The sequence below is a fragment of the Mustela erminea genome, chromosome 20 (assembly GCF_009829155.1).
Source record: "Mustela erminea isolate mMusErm1 chromosome 20, mMusErm1.Pri, whole genome shotgun sequence".
Lineage (NCBI taxonomy): Eukaryota > Metazoa > Chordata > Mammalia > Carnivora > Mustelidae > Mustela > Mustela erminea.
The window spans coordinates 31,278,009-31,298,501 of record NC_045633.1 but is presented as its reverse complement, the minus strand read 5'-3'; the positions used below and the strand labels follow the sequence as shown (position 1 = coordinate 31,298,501).

At 43.4% G+C, this 20,493-nt stretch overlaps 1 protein-coding gene and 1 pseudogene across 3 annotated transcripts in view; both read right to left on the bottom strand.

Annotated features, from left to right (window-relative positions):
* LOC116581209 overlaps positions 1-13,315 on the bottom strand; it is a 68,574-nt pseudogene extending 55,259 nt beyond the window's left edge.
* Positions 13,316-18,374: 5,059 nt separating this feature from the next.
* The window catches only part of LOC116581212 (cytochrome P450 3A12-like), a 48,380-nt gene continuing 46,261 nt past the window's right edge, over positions 18,375-20,493 (bottom strand). The window contains exon 14 of one of the 3 annotated variants that reach the window (XM_032328294.1): positions 18,375-19,135. In XM_032328294.1, coding sequence (XP_032184185.1) covers positions 19,052-19,135 — 84 coding nt within the window. In that variant the 3' untranslated portion in view covers positions 18,375-19,051. The remainder of the gene's footprint in view (positions 19,136-20,493) is intronic. The other 2 variants (XM_032328295.1, XM_032328296.1) reach the window with 2 other exon arrangements.

The window sequence follows — 20,493 nt, the reverse complement described above, 5'->3', positions numbered from 1 at the left end:
CTGCAGTGTCTGTCCACCTGTGTAAACACAGGGTGGGCAGTAGGAAACCACACCTCACTTTTCCCTACCCCTGTAGGATCTAAAGCCCCACTAGGTTGCTACAACTCTTGTTCACCTTCTCCTAGTTTGCAGAATTTGTCTCTGAACAATTTACTAAGTAAAAGTCAAGGCTTTGACCAAGAAATGTTATACCCTAAAAAAGGCCAAAAAATGTTATACCCTAAAAAAACCAAAATACAGGAGTAAGGATGGTTCATTCTCTCCTTATCAACACAGTGACTCTATAGAATTCAGTTGAGACTTCTAGAAAGGGCTGGGACAAGAGAAGAGTGAGACATTCCACTTGACCACGAAATTGCCAAAAATCTCAGTAATTGGGGATGCAGCAATAGCAGTCCTAAGAGGGAAGTATATAGACATACAGACCTAGTTCAAGAATCAAGAAATATCTCAAATAAACAACCTAAACTCATACTGAAAGGAGCTAGAAAAAGAACAACAAATGAAGCTTCAAGTCAGCAGAAGGAAGGAAACAATAAAGATTAGAGAAGGAATAAATGATATAGAAATTATAAAAGCCAATAGTACAATAGCCAATAGCCAATAGTTTCAGTGAAACCAGGAACTGGTTCTTTGAAAAAATTAATAATATTGATAAACCTCTAGACAGACAGAGATATCAAAAAGAAAAGAGAAAGGACCCAAATAAATAAAATCACAAATGAGAGAGAGGAAATAACAACCAATACCACAGCAACACAAGCAATTATAAGAGAATATTATGAACATCTGGGCTCTTTCCATATGTGGCTATTGCGGACATTGCTGCTATAAACTTTGGGGCACCGGTGTCTCTTTGGATTACTATGTTTGTATTCTTTGGGTAAATACCTAGTAGTGCCATTGCTGAGTCGTAGGGTAGCTCTACTTTTTGAGGAACCTCCATCCTGTTCCTGATGTCCATCCACAGATGAATGGAGAAAGAAGATGTGGTATATATATACAATGGGATATTACTCAGCCATAGGAAAATGAAATCTCACCATTGGCAATGACATAGATGGAACTCGAGGGTATTACGCCAAGCAGAGTAAGTCAACCAGAGAAAGACAATTTTATGATTTCACTCATATGTGGAATTTAAGAAGCAAAACAGAGGATCATAGGGGAAGGGAGGGAAAAATAAAGTAAGACAAAATCAGAGAGGGAGATAAACCATAAGAGACTCTTAACTATAGGAAACAAATGAGGGTTTCTGGAGGGGAGGTTGGTGGGAGAATGGCATAGGCGGGTGATGGGCATTAAGGAGGGCATTTGACGTAATGAGCACTGGGTGTTATATGCAACTGATGAATCACTAAACTCTACCTCTATAACGAACAATATGCTATATGTTAATTAATTGAATTTAAAAATGTTTAAAATATTTTATTTATTTATTTGACAGAGAGACACAAAGACAGGGGGAACACAAGCTGGGGAAGTGGGAGAGGGAGAAGCAGGCTTCCCACTGGGCAGGGAGCCTGATGCGGTACTCAATCCCAGGACCCTGGGATCATGCTTCCCCTCTGCTTGCTGCTTCCCTTGCTTGTGCTCTCTTGCTGACAAATAAATAAATAAAAATCTTTAAAAAAAAGTGTAACCTTCATTCGTGATAAACACCCTCAACATGTAGGTTTAGAGGAAACATATCTCAACATAATAAAGGCCACAACTACTATCGTCCATGGGAAAAGACTGAGCACTGAGCACTTTGCCTCTGCAGTCAGGAATAAGACAGGGATGTCCACTCTCACCAATGTTATTTAACATAGTACTGAAAGCCCTAGCCACAGAAATCAGACAACACAATGAAATAAAAGGCATCCAACTCAGCAAGGAAGAAATCAAACTCTCACTATTTCAGATGATATGAAACTCTATATAGAAAATCCAAAAGACTCCACCAAAGAATGGCTAGAACTGATCAATGAATTCAGCAAAGTCATAAGACACAAAATCAACATCCAGAAATCTGATGCAGTTCTACATACCAATAATGAAGCAGCAGAGAGAGAAATTAAGATATCAATCCCATTTATAATCATACCCCAAATTATAAGATTTCTAAGAACACATCTAACTGAAGAGGTGAAAGACCTGTACTCTGAAAATTATAAAACAGAGATGGAAGAAACTGAAGAGGACACAAAGTAATGGAAAGACCTTCCATGCTCATGGATTGGAAAAATAAATATTGTTAAAAATGTCTCTACTGCCCAAAGCAACATATACATTTAATGCAAATCCTATCAAAATACCAACTTCATTTTTCACAGAGGTGGAATAGGTAATCCTAAAATCCCAAAAGAACCTGAACAGCCAAAGCAACAGCATCAGTATGGTACTGGCACAAAAAGACACATAGATGAATGGAAGGATTACAAAACCCGGAAAGGAACTTATTAACTCTACGGTCAATGAATCTTCAACAAAGTAGGAAAGAATACTGAATGGGAAAAAGACAGTCTCTTCCACAAATGCTGCTGGTTAAATGGAACAGCAACATGCAAAAGTATGAAACTGGACCACTTTCTTATACCATATACAAAAATAAATTCAAAACGGTTTAAAGACCTAAATGTGAGACCTGAAACCATAAAAATCCTACTGGAGAACATAGGTAGTAACCTCTTTGACATCAGTGGTAGCGACTTCTTTCTACATATGTGTCCTGAGGCAAGGGAAACAAAACCAAAACTAAACTATTGGGACTTTCTCAATATAAAAAGGTTTTACACAGCAAAAGAAACAAACAACAGAACCAAAAGGCAACTTATGGCATGGGAGGAAAAGGGTATAATGCTAACTGAAATAAGTCAGTCAGAGAAAGACAAATAGCATATGATTTCATTCACATGTTGAATTTAAGAAATAAAACAAACAAGCAAAGGGGGGAAAAAAAGAGGGAGTTAAACCAAGAAAGAGACACTTTACTAAAGAGAATAAACTGATGGTTACCAGAGGATATGGGGGTGAGTGGGACAGGTTAAAAAGGTAATATAAGGAGTACACCTGTGATGAGCCCCAGTTTTTGTATGGAAGTGTTGAATCACTACATTGCACAGCCAAAACCAAGATTACACTATATGTTAACTAGAGTTTATATAAAAACTTTTTAAAAATCACAGTAACTGGGGTGCCTGGGTGGCTCAGTGGGTTAAGCTTCTGCCTTCGGCTCGGGTCATGATCTCAGGGTCCTGGAATCGAGTCCCGCATCGGGCTCTCAGCTCAGCAGGTAGTCTGCTCCGTCCCCCTACCCCACCCCACCTGCTGCTCTGCCACTTGTGATCTCTCTCTCTGTGTCAAATAAATAAATAAAATCTTAAAAAAAATAAAATCACAGTAATTACATAAACTATAAATGTTATTTGAACATATTATGTTAAAAATTAGTATTAATGCAAAGAAATCAATAAGGGGTAAAATATTAAAATTTTATATGAAGACATTTTAACTTACATAAATAAATTTATGTAAGCAATTCACTACAAAAATGAGAAGGAAAAAATAAGAAAACTAAAGGATGATTCCAGGAATTCGATCCTCTGACCAACAGCAGTTTTTAAATAAAGAAGAGAACAAATGAAAGAAATAATACAAGAAAATTTCACAGGACTGAAAAGCAACAGTCTCCAGAGTGAAAGGTCCAATACACGGCGCTGTCCATACACAGCTCCTGGACACATGTAGTGAGTTACAGTTACTGGTAAGAAACAGATGAAATCAGAAATGCAGTACCTCAGCCACAAGGGCCACATCTCAAGTGTACAATAGCCTCAGGTAGCTGGAGGCAACCACACTGGACAACACAGAGAACACTTCCATCAGGGCAGAAAGGACTGTTGGACAGCTCTGCCTGGAATAACAGATGACAGCAGGTCCACGAAGTACACCATCATGAATTTTCAGAACACCAGGGACAACAAGATCCCAAATGCTTATAGAAAGAGTGAGGAAAGCAAAACACAGATCACGTACAAGGAATCAGAAAACAAAAGGGCACTAATCTTCTCAATAGTGATACTAGAGAAAGTCTCTGTGTCATCCAGTTCACAGGGAAAATTCTAGCCCACCTAGAATTCTATGCTCAGACTAACCACCCAACAAGTATGAGGGTAGAACAGAGATGTCTTTGGACATGGACATTCTTTAAAAAAATTTACTCTTCTGCATCATTCTTCTGAAAGCTACAAGGAGATGGCCTCTGCCAAAATGACTGAGGAAACCGAGAAAGACAATACCTCTGTATTTGCAAACAGGTAATTCAGTGCAGCAGAGATGTGACCAGAATGCGGATAACAGCCCTGAATAAGCTACAGGGACAAAGAGACTAGGCCAAAGCAAGGAGAGAGTCTCAGGAGGGCTTGACCACATGGAGAGAAGAATTAGCTTCTAGTATAAAATAAAATAAAATAAATAAAAAATGCTGTGAAGTGTGTAAACCTGGTGTTTCACAGACCTGTACCCCTGGGGATAAAAATATATGTTTATAAAAAATAAAAAAATTATATTAAATAAATAAATAAATAAAATAACATAACATAACAAAATAAAACAAAATGATGGGAAATAGTAAACTCTAAAATTATAAAAAAGGACTCTTGATTCCAGGGAATATGAAAACTTGTCCAGAAATGGAAGCATAGAAATGTACATGGTTCAAGGTGAATAATGAGTAATTAAGTCATTCACCAAATAGGAATCAAATTCCCACCTCTGCTTTGGGAGGGTGAGAAGTGGGTCTGAGGCAAGAGGATATTGGCACCTAAACTCTCAGCTTCCCAGCAATCAAGAAATAACGGTAGGAGCATGTCATTTCATGACACACCAGTAAACAGGAGAAGAAATTAGTGAACTGGTTGAAAGTGGACTCTGAGAGGAAAATGGAAATGGAGATCAGGTGGAGCAAAATGTCACTAGTTTTCTTATAGCCCCTAAAGTACTGTTCAACCTTATAAAGCATACACATTTATACTTCTGATTTTTAAAATAAAATAAATTTTTAGAAACCTCAGACCAGGTATCAGCTCCTCCCAACCCCCTTTGTGGACAAGAGGACTTTCTCTGTGTAAAGAAGCCAAGCTGATCTTCCACCATATTGAATCTGTCTATCCATGGGTGACTTTTCCCCATGAATGGGGCACATTTGGATCTGATCCAGAGTGGTGCCCAGGAAATGTTTGTGGATCTAAACAAAAACCAGAGCAAGAGCCTTCCTGCTGACCTTCCAGGCATGTTTGAGGTTCAGATGAACCTCCTCATAACAGGTGTTGGGAAAACCCCAGAGGACAAAACCATGAGTGGTACTGGTAGGGCAGAAACACTATTTTCAAATAGTGTTTCATAAACAACATCTGGATGTTTTTAATGAAGGCCTACTGTGTGCTCAGCAGTGTATTAGGCACTGAGAAGACACCAGTGGGGCCAAAATTGGCCTCAAAGATATCCCTATCCCTTTGGGGGCCCGGGAGTCCATCTCAACAGTGGGACTAATGAGCTTTTCTGGAAGCAGCTTACCATATGAGTGGGGCCATAGGTCAGAGGGCTCCACTGTTCCCACTCTCACCTTGAGCAAGTCGTTAACTGCTCTATGCCTCAGTTTCTTCCAAGGCCTGTTAGGACGAAATGAGAAACCTATAAAATTAAAGTCTTTGACCTGAACATTGAGACCTTTGCAGCTTTCTGATTCTTCCATTTCATCTTTGTTCATCAGTCAACCGTGTTATGGTTCCAATTGCAGGAATGAGAGACACTGCTTTTGAAAACACACAGATGCTCAAAGAAAATGTAGCTTTTAAAATTTTCATCTTTGACATCATCATCCCCTTGAGACCCTTCCCGGGGTGAGATTGGGCAGGGAGAATTTCACTGAACCCTAAAACGACTTATTTCTTGGTCTGACTTGGGTAAGGAGCTATCGCCCTCGCCCCGCAAGGACGACAAGAACCCTGGTTCGGATGCATCTTCTCTCTCTTCTCTCTCTTTATTTCTGCAAGTCTACACACTTATATACACTTACATGACCAATCAGCGAGCAGGGTACAAGAGCGAGCGAATCAGGCTGTGCACCTAAATGAACAACTTCGCTAGCAACCAATGCTGTTTACTTCCTCTTTGGGCGTTCCGCTTAGTCTCATGAGGCAATCCTAACCTGGCAACTAGCCAGGCGCCATCTTTTAATGGCGGAGGCCGCCCTGGCCAGGGGCCTGCCTCTGACATCTCCCCCTTTTTTCTTTTATGGCAGGGATCATGCCTGTCTTAGGTTGTCAGTGGCGGGGAATATCCTTACCCGTCATGAGACGGCAGATATCAATGATCTGCGTCCTGTCTTAGGTTGGTATATTTCCCCCACCAATCTTACCCGTCATTGACTACCGATCCAGCATACTTAGCCACACTTGGGGGGATGTTCCAGACTCGATGGCTAACAAGGCCTGCACCATGGCTTGCTGCTGCCTATGTTGCTGTCGCCTCCAAATTTGCAGTTTCCTTACTAGCAGAATCAAGCCCACTACGAGGATTATCATCAGACCAATTACGCTAGCCCATTGTTTCATAAAGGTTAACACATCTTGCAATGTTTTGATTATCTCTGGGAGGGTTGCAAGCTCAACTCTTGTGTTATTTATCCTTGTTATGCCTAGTAGCAGGTGCTGAGTATAGTTTTGGAATTCTGCGGACTAATTCCCCCACAAGTATTGGGAGAGCTGTCGGGAGACATTCTGTAAGTCACTCACATTAGTATAGGCTATGGGAGTTACACAAATTGCCGGGAAGTGTACTATACATCCCAGTCCCAATAGGGCCCCCCATGTGTCCACTTGTTCTTGAACCAAATCCACTCTCTGGTTGACTATCAGGATTCCTGCTTGCAGATGTGCATTGATCTGAGTCTGTGTTTGAAGGGCAGCCGCCGTTCCTTCTGCAAGGGTGTTCACAGCTTCCGCAGTGGGTATAGTTGCAGCAAGCGAGACTGCTGCTGCCGTGGCAGCTGCTGTAGATATAGCCAATGCTGTCACAACGGCAGCTGTGATACCAAAACCTTTCTTCTTTCTGGATAGCACCACCAGTAACTTGTCCTCTGGAATGGAAACTGGGATAGGAACATGGGTAGGGATACGCATAATCACAGCCAGCTTGAAGGCCGTGACATTCCAGCACTGGGAAAGACAGCAATATCTTAACTTTCCAAATTCTGAAACATGTGTGACATCCATTTGCCATATATGATTAGGTAACAAACCCTTAGGATTAACCCCCAAGGACGATGCAGGTAGTAAGATCACACAATTTCTGCAGGAGACTACTATGTCCTGTGCCTGTGCTTTTGTTATGTTAAATTTCAGGCAAAGAGTTAAAGCATCCTGTTTCTTCAAATCCTCCCCTAAGTGGTCCCATTGAGGTATGTTTAGCAAGCCTTCATCTAGGAACCATGGAGCCGCCTTTTCCACTGTATTCAAAAAGGCCCGAGCAGTTTTTGCTTTTAGTGGAGTTCCATTGGCTTTCAGCAGGTCTTCTAAAAAGACCCTTCCAAACGCACTTTAGATACTTCAGATCCCATTATGAACACACAGACAAGAGACGCAGACGTTAAAGACTCGCCGCTAAATTCCGGCTCTAAGGCCGCCCCGCTTCTTATTGCGGACTTGTACAAGTTAATCCTGGCTCTAAGGCTGCCCCGCTTCTTATTGCGGACTCGCTAAATCCCGGCTCTAAGGCCGCCCCGCTTCTTATTGCCGACTTGTACAAGTTTCCCACCACTTTAATCGTGGTCCCTTCCCCGCTTACCTGAGGTTTCGTTAAGAAAATCCCGGCTCTATGGCTGCCCCGCTTCTTGTTGCAGTCTTATACAAGTTTCCCACCACCTTTGTCGTGGTTTTACCCCGCATACCTGCGGACTTCTCCCTTGCAAAGTTTTTCTATTTTTACTCCCCGCTTTACCGCGCAATTCCCACTTTTGAACGTGGCTAATGTCCCCGCTTACCTGCGGACCTTTACTCCCCGCTTTCCTGCGGATTACCTTGCAAGATTCTTTTATTTAGTTCCCGGGTGCCGGCGCCATTTATCGCCCTCGCCCCGCAAGGACGACAAGAACCCTGGTTCGGATGCATCTTCTCTCTCTTTTCTCTCTTTATTTCCACAAGTCTACACACTTATATACGCTTACATGACCAATCAGCGAGCAGGGTACAGGAGCGAGCGAATCAGGCTGTGCACCTAAATGAACAACTTCGCTAGCAACCCATGCTGTTTACTTCCTCTTTGGGCGTTCCGCTTAGTCTCACGAGGCAATCCTAACCTGGCAACTAGCCAGGCGCCATCTTTTAATGGCGGAGGCCGCCCTGGCCAGGGGCCTGCCTCCGACAAGGAGCTTTTCTAAATTCAGTCTTTCTGATCTTATCTCCCCACACTACCCCATTATACTTTCCCTGCTCCTCCCAGAAAGAGCTTAGGATGTTTGGAGCTATGACTTCAGGCTGTGATATTGTACCTCAGACCCTCTCTCTGCCCTGGGTTTTTAGGAGTTTTAGGCAGACTGCTCCCTGCCCTGGTTCTACAGAGGGTCCCTGATGGTCTATAGTCTGTGTCCATGGCTCTATAAGGACTGGGAGTTGCCCCTGCTGACCTGGGCCCTTCTCACTGGCCCCCAGAACCCATGTCAGTTAGAAACCCAGACTATTTTTGTGGTACTCTGAAGTATATATGTAACACTCTGTTTTAATAAATCAGAGGTTCCTCCTTGAGTCCCATCAGAACATCAAGGGTCATTCAGTTTGGGAGGGCCATCTTTTGAATTTGTGGGTGACTGCATATCAAGTTTAGTTAAAGGTGGTCACTGTGTGCTTGGTTCAAGCCTCTATTTGTACTTTTTTATCAACAGAAGTGACCTCTGGGGAAAATATGGCTAAGGAATAAAACAATCAAGAAGTCCTCTTTGTTTGAAGCTAGCCATAACAATCAAAACAACATGCTTATTATGAGGAATCACTGGCAAGTGGGAGAAGATTTGTTTGGGAACATGGACAGCCCTAACTGTATCATCCATCCAGTCATAAGGAAAGTGGGGCAATCCATTATCGCCACAAGTCCAAAGTTAACCCCATGGAATGGGGTTCACACTGGCTTTTAAGGAAAAATTTTTGTCACTCTAGCCACAGAGAACTGGTCAAGGTGCTTGTTGACTTATACAGATGTTGGAGAGCCCATTCCATTTTCCAGCTCTTCAAAAGATCGTATGTCCAGGGGTCTTGTTATTATCCTCACAGGATAACAAGCATGAAGAGTATCTATACATGTGCTACTATGGCAATGTTTCAGAACTTTACCTCAAGTTGTTTAGCTTAGGCAAACAACAAATAGTCAAAGACAATCAGAACTAGAATTTAACATCTGCAAAGGTGTGTTACTGAAACATTATTTTTCCCTAAATTCACCCCTATTTCCAGAGATAACCAAATCAAGACTAATTCATTTGCAAACAAGGCCAATTCTAACAAACTTGACCTAATTATTTACATAAGCTCAGCAAGAATAGTGATGATCACTAGATCTAAAATCTACTCTGCTGGAACTATTCATAAGGAATCTCAATTGAACTTTCAGTAGCCTCCCCAGGCCAGAATCCAAGCGAACACATGCCATCAGACATGCCTACAATACCTGTAGATTTATGCAAATTCCTCTTCTGGAGGTCCCCAAATATCCTGAGTTCCCTGCACCTGCCAGGAACTGACATTCTTTACTCACCTGGCAAGGCTGCTGGGAACTCTGGAAGCAAGGTTTTGGAGGAACACTTCCAAGGGGTTTTGTTGACTCCATAAAGTTTGTCTTAGTTCCTCAAGGCTGTCTGGTTATATCTGAGTCTATGCATGTCTCTTGACTATGACCTTCCAGTCAAAGCTTTGCTAAATAACCAATGTTTCCAATGATGTCCCGTTACAAGGAGAACAGATTCTTAGTCAACTAACGCAAACAACTATGACTGTCATGAAAGAAGGAGTACTCACTGAAAAGTTGTGAATAGAGAGAAAACTTAAATGTTTCCATTTCTTCACATATGAATACTTTATCACATTACTGTAAGGCACAGACATCTTAAGAGAAAGTTTCCTTAATCTTTATAAGAGCAAACATTAGAGAACCAGCAATGTTTAAACAAGAGTCACGAAACTATAATCCTCTTCTCCAGTTCATTTAGTTCCATGTTATTAATTCTTACTCCACTTGAATGGAGATTTTTAGTCAGTTCTGGAAATTCTTACCCATTTCAGTTTTCTGATCTTAAAGGTATCAAATACCTATATCTGTCAAAAGCCCATTATGAAATCCTTGAAGATGAAACATGTTTTGCAAGAGTATCAGAACAATAAGTGACCAAAAAACTCTGAACTGGACACTGTTAATAATCTGAAAAGAGAGTTCATTATAATGTAGCTGATAAGGAAATTCAGTTATTTCTGTGACACATATCACATACCACTTTAATAATAATAGTATAGAGTGATGAATTTATACCAGAACACAACATTCCAAATCAACAAGCCTAATTAGTCAAAAAGACTTCATTTACAATTTCAAATCTAGGGGGCATTTGTTAAAAACCTTAGAAAATTTTAAAGCATATGCCCAATAGGATTATAGATAATCAAAGACCAGAAAAAACAGAAACGGGTTTTTCAGGCAGACAGAGAAAATAGCTATGTTTACATTTTCTTATCAAGAGCAGACCAACAATCCAAGAAAACTTTAACAGAAAGAGAATTTCAAACTTATACAGTGTAATTTAAAATCCATTCATTTAATCTTCACCTGTCCTGACCACACGTAAAATTACCTTTCCAAAGATTCCCTTCACAAACCTTCTACAACTTTCTTATGTATTCAGATTTTGTACCAAGCCATTTCTTTTCAAACAACCAGCCTCATTTGGAGGCAAGACTACATTCTTTCTCCTTCAACAAAAATGTATTTCCACTCCTTATATCTTTCTTACAGATCTTTGACTTTATTCCTACATAGTTACTTCCCCTACTTCCATCAGGCTTAGCTGTATTTAGCAGAATTTTAACTCTTAGAAACCTTAAGTCTCCAGGAAAACTCAGTAGGAACTAATCATGAATCGTTACACCAAAATTCTTTAGATGGCAAATTTATCAATCAATTAAACACAAAGCATGTTTACCAACAGATTCAAATACCCTTAGTTTATCTGCAGTCAGAAACCAAAACCACAAACCTATGTTCAGTAATCAATGTTTTAGAATTTTATCTCATTTGGAAAAGACTTGGAGGTGCAATGAATTCAATCCAGTTTGGCTGAACGCAAGCACAACTTCAAAGTTGCAGTTCACCAATGACCTTGAAAGCTATGGTACCAATGACCCTTGAAAACTTTATGACAGACAAAATTAATCATCATTTTAAGTCATCTTTTTACAAACAAATTACAACAGCGATAACACGAGGTTATTTTGATGTGGTTTTGGAAATAGGTGAGGTTCTGTGGGGTGAGGTCCAGAGCCCACAACCCAGAAAGAATTCTTGAGAGTCTGTGGTGCAAAATGGTGGTTTTACTAAAGCACGGGGACATGACCCATGGGCAGAAAGAGCTGCTGCCTTGGGTTTGTGAGAGGTGGCTAATTATATACTTGGGAGTTGGGGGAGGTAAGAAAAGGGGAGAGAGACTTCAAGAGGATTTTTGCTTGTTAAAGAAGACTTTAACAAACCAGGTACCAGGATACCAGAGGCCTTGCCGTTGTCAAGTTAAGGTTATTTTTCCTTCTAGGAGGCCTTAACAGTGAGATAGTTGGGAGCTTCCTGGAGGAACATTACCCTTTGCCCACTTCAAGTGTCTGTCAGTGGGCTGCAGATTATAAGGACATTTAATTCTATCTACAATCTCTTCTGGAAGCTAGGTCATTGATACAAATGCTTTGTTCTTGTAAATTACTAAGACTTTCCTAAACTGGGTGGGGGGGCTCCTGTCTTGCAGGTATGGAATCTCTATAAATTAACTATTTGTTTTTCCTCTGGGGCAGCCAGGCGTGCCTGAGGAATGTCACATACACCCCCAGTGGGAGGGCAGGGCGGTGGGGTGTCAGCTTCTGCCCGTTCTCAGCTAGCCTTCTGCTCCCTCATCAATTTGACTTTGAGAAAACCTTGGTAGAATAAAAGTGGCAACCAGTTAAAATACCAAATTACTTCCACTTGGTTCACTTAAAAGTCAACCCTCGGGGCGCTTGAGTGGCTCAGCGGGTCAAGCCTCTGCCTTCGGCTCAGAACCTCACCTATATTCCAAAACCCCATCATGTGGAAGGGTCTTGATCTGGGAGTCTGCACCAAGGCCAGGCTCCATCTCACACCCTGAGATCTTGACCCGGACAGAAACCGAGAGTTGCATGCTCAAAAGGACTGAGTCACTCGGGTGTCCCAAATTTCTTCCAGCTTTTTATAAATAGAGCCCAAGGGGAATCCCACAGTGAGAAAGACCCGCTACGTATCCCAAGGGGGCATCCGGCCAAAGGGACTGGAAGCTCCGGCTGGGGCGGCGGGGGTGGGGGGGTGGTGGTGTCGGGATTTCACTCAGGGCGACCCGCTGACCTGAAGAAGGAGAAGGACCCACAGGAGGCGGCAGACTGTTCTGGGGGCGTCCCACCACGGCGCGGGGCACAGCAACTGGCCTGGCACTTCCCGTGGGGATGTCCCCTGGCAACAGGAAGAGCCGCACAGCAGTTTGGCCAGACCGGCTGGGGAAAAGGAGCGGGAGGACTCACCGCCCACAGCAGCGGGAATGGCGCTGCCCGCAGATGCACACGGCGGCCCGACGCGCGGGGAGAGAGGATAAGGAGCCGAGGCTGAAGAAACTGAGCGGCGGCGAGTCGCCCGCGTCGGGGCAACACCCCTGCCCCGCCCCCCACCAAGCCACGCCCCGAACCTCCCGGGTGCGGATTCGCGCGGCGCCAGCCAATAGGGCAGGAAGCTGGAAACACACCTCCCAGGGCTGGGTGAGGAAGCAGAGCAAAGGGGTCCTTCGCTCTCCCAAGTGCCGGCGGTCGGAGCGGGTCGCACTCGGACCTTCAGACCACAAGGGAGAGCAGCCCCAGCCGGAGACCTTCGGCTGTCTGAGACCTTCAGCGGTACTAGGGTTAGACTGTGGAAGGGCCGCCAAGAGGCGGGGATCGGGGGAGGCGGGGCGGGGAGGGAAGGACCTCCCCGAAGGGCAGACGGGGAAATCCCTCACCCTTCTGGGCAGGGGCATTTGGGCTGTTTCCCCTTGGGGCTGGGGACCCTCAGCAAGGAGTCACCTCAGCGGTGGTTGTCAGTTCCCTGAGGAGTCCTGGAGTGGGTCCACCGAGGGAAAGTCCCCATAAATTCCTGGAGAATCCGGGGGGAGTCACGGGACTGATAAAGGGATCTTGTGTGGGGGTTCTCCCCCCCCCCGCCAGGGGCCACTAAATGTGGTGTCTGAATGCAGCGTCTGTCCCAATCATGGGCGCCCCCAAATGTGGGGCGACGATCTGGTGGAAGCCTGCGCACAGGCTGCGAGAGAATTCACCTGAGGCAGAAGGAAGGAGTCAATAAACGAGAACTTGATTGGATACACTGCCAGAGAGCAGAGGGCCGGATAGCAAAGCAGAGGCTGTCTGCAAGGAGGCATTGCCTGGAGGTTGTTTTTAAAGGGGGAACGTGAGGAAGTAAGGCCACATATGGCATTTTTCCTTTTTTGGTAAGTGGGCCATCGGTAAATTAGGGCATGTGGCTATATTGAGGTGGGTCCCCGATGGGCCTGTCTGTATTCAGGCAGGGGGACAGGGTGGGCCCTTTCAACATTCCATCCCGCAGACCTGTTTGCCTAAAAATGGCCTCTACAGTTTTGCTTCTATCAGGATAAAAGGGGAAGCTGGAAAGGCTGTTACAAACGGGAGTCCACTAGAGTAATCCAGGATTTAGAGGTGTGGAGTCTTCTCATTGCCTGAGCCCTTGTGAGGCAGAAGGGGTGGTGGGTTGTGGTGACAAGGAGAGCCCTTCTTCCTCCAGCTGGGATAGTAAGGTAGAGCAAGGTCCAAGTCCCTGTGAGGCCAAGTCCATCTCTTCCTGTTGGGTCTGTGTGGTGGGGCCTGGAGGTACCCCTCCAACCCAGTGAGCCTCACATTATTCTCTTTCGACAAAGGCACTTCCAGAAGGGGGATGTTTATATTGTTCTTTGGAAATTCCTGAAGAAATCAGCCGAGACATCAATACCTTCATAGTTAAAACTCCATGAAAGATGTCTGCAATTATTTTCTCGAATGGCAGATTGAAGCTGCACTTGCCTAGGCTGGAGCTCAAATGTCCAAACCAACTTGGCCTCCTGAGGACCGAGCATAACAATGCTATGAAAGTAATAGCTGACATTGATTATGAGCTCGCTGCATGTTCCGTGTTTTGTGTCCTAAATGCCTCACACACATTAGCTGGTTCTATCATCAGGTCAGATAGGCATTGGCATTATCCCTATATTTTAACTGTCTGAGGCACCAAGTCCTGTGGAGTGAGGTATTAAGTGACTTGTTCAAGGTCGCATGTCTGTAGTGGAGGGTAGCCCAAGTCCTGTGGGCCCAGTTATGCAAGGGGAGCACCTTTTCCTCATTTATCCAAAGCCACTGACTGGTCTAGACTCAGCTCTGGACCGAGCTGGCATTCAAACTCTAGGATCTCCAGCTTCCAAGCTCCCCATTTCTCAGTCACTGTGTGGTGCTGCGTCATTGTATTAAATTATGCAAGTTAGACTAAGACAAGGGATGGGGAGAGCTGTGTAGGCCCAAGGTGTTTTTGTAACCCACTTCTCCCAGAAATAATCACAAGCTTCCAGAAGAGTCTCTTTCAAGAATTATGTTCCTGATCCATCTCAGAGTAAATTGCTAACCTGATATTTCATAATCCCCTGTAATTCCTACAAAGACATTCTCCATCTCCACTGACACATTACTGCCATGTAATCATCAGAGCTGGTTTCTCTATCATCCCCAGAATGTCCTTTATAGCAGAAGGACTCCGCTCGGACACTCATTTTACATGTCACCCCTCTCTAGTAACTTTACTTCAGTCTGGAACACTTCCTTAGTTTGTCTCTGGCTTTTATTAAAAAATAGAATTCTATAAAGTCAAGTTGAAGATCTAACTGAGTTTATTAAGTGATTCATGAATCAGCACCATCCCAACTAGCAAGTAGACAGAAGCTTCCAGGAGGTGTAGAAAAATGCAGGGTTTTATAGGAAGGACGGTGGGGCAAGAAGTGCACAGAGGGAAAAGAAAGGATTGTTTCTGGTCAATACACCTTCCTTCTGGGGGATGGACTTGCAGGGTTTCTATCCTGAAGATGACTCACTAGTGACCATCAGGAAATTTCAGATGGACTGTTAGAAGTTCACGTTCCTGGGATAGGTTGAAGCTCATTAGTCTTGGTTTGCTGTGAGGTGGAGCTGAGGGGGTGGGCAAGTGCCTCCAATCTGGGCTCGTTTTTTCTTTTCTTATCACTTTCAAGACCTTGATTTTATCAAAGATAACACACCCCTTACAGATTAAGAGTAGATATTCCTTTATTTGGTTTTGCCTGACTTGTTTTTAGGATTTCTTGCAGGTTTGCCTCCCTGGCAAGAATATGCCAGAGGTAGGTGATGTTGAGGTCTTCTTACCCTATCTCATTGGGTGATGGGCCATCACTTTTTCCTGTCCTGATTAACTTCACTCCTTTGCCAAGTCTCTGCTCTGTGAGCTGCTCTTTCCTCAGTAACTCATGGGTGTTTGAGTAGTACTATGAAACTGTGTGAGTATCCTTATTGATTGGAATATATCCCTGTATTTATCTACACCTGTGTATACTTGTGTATTTATATTTTATTCAATGAGTTATATTCCTTCATATTGTCAGTTATGAAATTGTGCCTGATGTGTCAGTGAAGCCCCGAAGGCTGGCTCTGAGTCTCGTGGACGTGTCCCCATCACTGTGGAGCACAAGATGCTCCAGGCTCATTGTGTGCTCTTCCAGCCTGGAATCAGCCATTTCTCTGAAAAGCGCTAGTTCCTTTGAGAGGAAAATGACACTTATAAGCCAAGATATGGTCACAAGTTATGCTCATTGCTCTGACAATGTCACTGTTTCTAAGAACTGTCTGTAGAGAGAGATAGAGAAAATGTTTTGGGTTTTTTGTTGTTGGTGGTGGTTTTTTGTTTGTTTGTTTGTTTTACACACATAGAGACAAACACACACATTTCAATTGCTCTCTATCAATTCATCATCTGTCTGTAGAAAAGCATGACTTTACATTGACAAACTTCCAGTCTCTGAATACACAGGCTTCATTTGGCTTTTTCGCTTTTCAAATCAGTGACTCCCTTCTCCAACAGTGAGAAACTCCTGACACCATTTAGTGGTAATAGATTTACTTATTTGGTCAATCCCCCATTATGTAACTAACCCTCACTCCATCCCTTAACACTCATGTATGCCCCCACCATGCTACTTGGGTCCTCCACACTGTTGTTAGGCTCTGGGGGCTGTCAGCAGACCAACCCTCGTGTGGGCACCCTTCTCACCTAGCTTGGGCTGCCACACCCAAGGCTGCTTCTCCATGTCGACACCTTCCCCACCCTACTCAGTCTCCCACTTGTAGTCACTCTGACTTCTTTCTCTCTGGCCCTGATCCCCAATGTGGGGATTCCCATCTGGCTGTGTCCAACCTACTGGCTCTAGGACTAAATTATCCAGGAAGGAAAGGCAAAGGAAGAGGCAAGGAGAGGAGATAGAAGGGGCTGGGGTGGGGGGTGGGGGAGAGGAGAGAAATAGGAAGAATCCTATGCAGCTTCTGATACAGCTGAAATGGACAAATGCTTTTAGCTGTTCTGTCCAATGAACTGGCCAATCAACCATCTCTGATTTGATGTTCATTCTTTCAGGACAGTTGGGTGCTGAGGCTGAAACACAAAGAGAAAGCATGTTCCCTGCCTACGAGAACATCAGGGCAGATGAGATGAAAACATTAAATCAAACCCAACTTTTGTATCAATATGGACGGGATTGGAAGAGGTTATGCTGAGTGAAATAAGTCAAGCAGAGAGAGTCAATTATATGGTTTCACTTATTTGTGGAGCATAAGAAATAACACGGAGGACATGGGGAGATGGAGAGGAGAAGGGAGTTGGGGGAAATTGGAGGGGGAGATGAACCACGAGAGACTAAGGACTCCGAAAAACAATCTGAGGGTTCTGAAGGGGTGGGGGGGTGGGAGGTTGGGTGAGCCTGGTGGTGGGTATTATGGAGGGCATGTATTGCATGGAGAACTGGGTGTGGTGTATAAACAATGAATTCTAGTACACTGAAAAGAAATTTAAAAAATTAAAAATTAAAAAAAAAAGAATCATGTAATACTATGTGCCTCACTCAAGGGTTATTAAAAAACAAACAAACAAACAAAACCTGTGCTCTAAAACCTGTAGAATTAAGACATCCAGATGGCCAAAGGACACATGAAAAAGTGCCCAACATTCCTCAGTGTCAGGGGAATAAAAATCAAAACCACAATGAGATACCACCTTACACCAGTCAGAATGGCTAAAATTAACAAGTCAGGAAATGACAGATGCTGGCCAGGATGCAGAGAAAGGGGAACCCTTCTACACTGTTGGTGGGAATGCAAGCTGGTGCAGCCATTCTGGAAAACAGCATGGAGGTTCCTCAAAAAGTTGAAAATAGAGCTACCCTGTGACCCAGCAATCTCACTACTGGGTTAAATACCCTAAAGATACAAATGTAGTGATCTGAAGGGGCACATGCACCCGAATGTTTATAGAAGCAATGTCCACTATAGTCAAACTATGGAAAGAACCTAGATGCCCATCAACAGATGAATGGATAAAGAATATGTGGTCTATATCTACAATGAAATACTATGCAGCCATCAAAAGAAATGAAATCTTGCCATTTGCAATGACGTGGATGGAACTAGAGGGCATTATGCTGAGCGAAATAAGTCAATCAGAGAGACAATTATATGATCTCCCTGATATGAGGAATTTGAGAGGCAAAGTGAGGGGTTTGGGGGATAGGGTAGGAAAAAAAAATGAAACGAGGTGGGATTCAGAGGGAGACAAACCATAAGAGACTCTTAATCTCACAAAACAAACTGAGGGTTGCTGGGGGGAGGGGGTTATGGAGAGGGTGGTTGGGTTATGGACACTGGGGAAGGTATATGCTATGGTGAGTGCTGTGAAGTGTGTAAACCTGATGATACATAGACCTGTACCCCTAGGGCAAATAATACATTATATGTTAATTTTAAAAAGCCTTTTTTAAAAAAAAACAAAAAAATAGAAATTGTAGAAATAAACTATGAACAAACTTGCTGAGCCATGGGCAAAGTCACAGTGGATTAAATCTCACCTACCCCTAAGATATCATTTTGGAAATCTGAACAAGCCCCATCTACCCAGTGACTGTGATGGTCAAAAATATTTAGTCACCAGCTCTCACTCATCCATTTCTCAGATTATCCATTAGTGCACACAAAGGCATCGGTTAGCATTTTTGTAAAGAGATGTTGATTGACAGGTTCAGTATAATATTTAACGTGGAGTATTCAGAATAATATGTGATATAAGTGTCTCTACCACATTCACCAGAATAATTCTTATTTCCATTAAAGTAGGTTGATAAAATTGTAGAGAAAGCTTTATTCTTGATCAGGGGAACAGATGGTACTAACTGGGGGTAGTCTGTGAATCAGACAGGCTGAGTCTACATCTCTGGTATTTATTGGTCACCTCATTTACTCTCTGCAATAAAGAATGCTCCACACCGACACCAAAAAAAGCTAAGTGAATGTATGGAAGCCCTAGGTATCTGTCATGGGCAGTAGATGCAGGCCATCTTCATTTCTGGGTTTTACTCACGAAGGAAATTGAGGTCTCTGGTGATCTGGGATACAGCTTCTTGAAGAACAAAGAAGAGGTCCTTAGGAAAGTCAGGCTCCACTCACACCCCATCTCTTGGCTCAATCTTGAGAACAATGGGTTTTTCTGGTCGAATTAACCCATAAGAACTTAATTTCAGGGGGATCTGCAACAGTTAAACAAGGATTTGAGAACCAGGCCCTGGCAATGACAGATTCAAAGCAGGGAAGACACACGAAGGACAATAATGTATGCTATTTAGCATCACCTATCTCTGATTCTTCAAAATCACCCTGTAAGCTCTCAAGACTGGAGCATGGAAGCATTCATGAATGCTTCCAAGCCATTCAACAGATTAGCTACTGAATATTTACTGTGTACCAGGCTGGGGACAAACTCATGTTGGCTTGTGTTCTGTTTTGATTTAAATTTTAAGTACATAAGGAATAGCATGGAGGACATTAAGAGAAGGGAAAATGGGGGCGCCTAGGTGGCTCAGTGGGTTAGTCCTCTGCCTTCGGCTCAGGTCATGATCTCAGGGTCCTGGGATCGAGCCCCACATCGGGCTCTCTGCTCGGCAGGGGGCCTGCTTCCTCCTCTCTGCCTTTGTCTCTGCCTACTTCTGATCTCTGTCTGTCAAGTAAATAAATAAAATCTTTAAAAAAAAAAGAGAGAGAGAAGGGATAATGAAGGCAGGGGGGGAAATCGGAGGGCTAGATGAACCATGAGAGAGTATGGACTCTGAGAAACAAACTGAGGGCTTTAGAGGGGTGGGGGTGGGGGGATGGGTTAGTCTGGTGATGGGTATTAAGGAGGGGCAGGTATTGCACGGAGCACAGAGTGTTATACGCAAACAATGAATCATGGAACACTACATCAAAAACTAATGAAGTACTGAATGGTAACTAATATAACATAATAAAAAAATAAATAAATAGAGGCGCCTGGGTGACTCAGTCGTTAGGTGTCTGCCTTCAGCTCAGGTCATGATCCCAGGGTGCTGGGATAGAGCCCTGCATTGGGCTCCCTGCTCAGCGGGAAGCCTGCTTCTCCTTCTCCCAACTCCCCCAGCTTCTGTTCCCTCTCTTGCTGTGTCTCTTTCTATCAAATAAATTAATAAAATCTTAAAAAAATAAAAATAAATTTTAAGTAAAAAGGATGAGTGTTTAACATTTAAATGGTTTCTTAGCCATTATGGCAAACAATTTTGAAAAGTGATAGAGTTAAATTGTGTATGTTGAAGTTTGCAAGATCATCCTGAGTGGGTATTATGTATTTTATTCTATGGCCATCTCCCCTTCTAAAGATAATTTCACCTCTCCTGGTGGAACCATTCATTCATGATGGCAGATTGGGATAGAAAAGAAGAATAGCTAGACAGGAGCCAGGCTTGCAGAAGGTGGGGCCACATACCCAGGGTGGCCTGGACCCTGGGACCCTTCACATCTGGCAGACATGCTTCACACCGCTGATTCTCAACATTGTTTGCGCTTTTAAAACCACACTCTGTGTGAGTTATGTTAG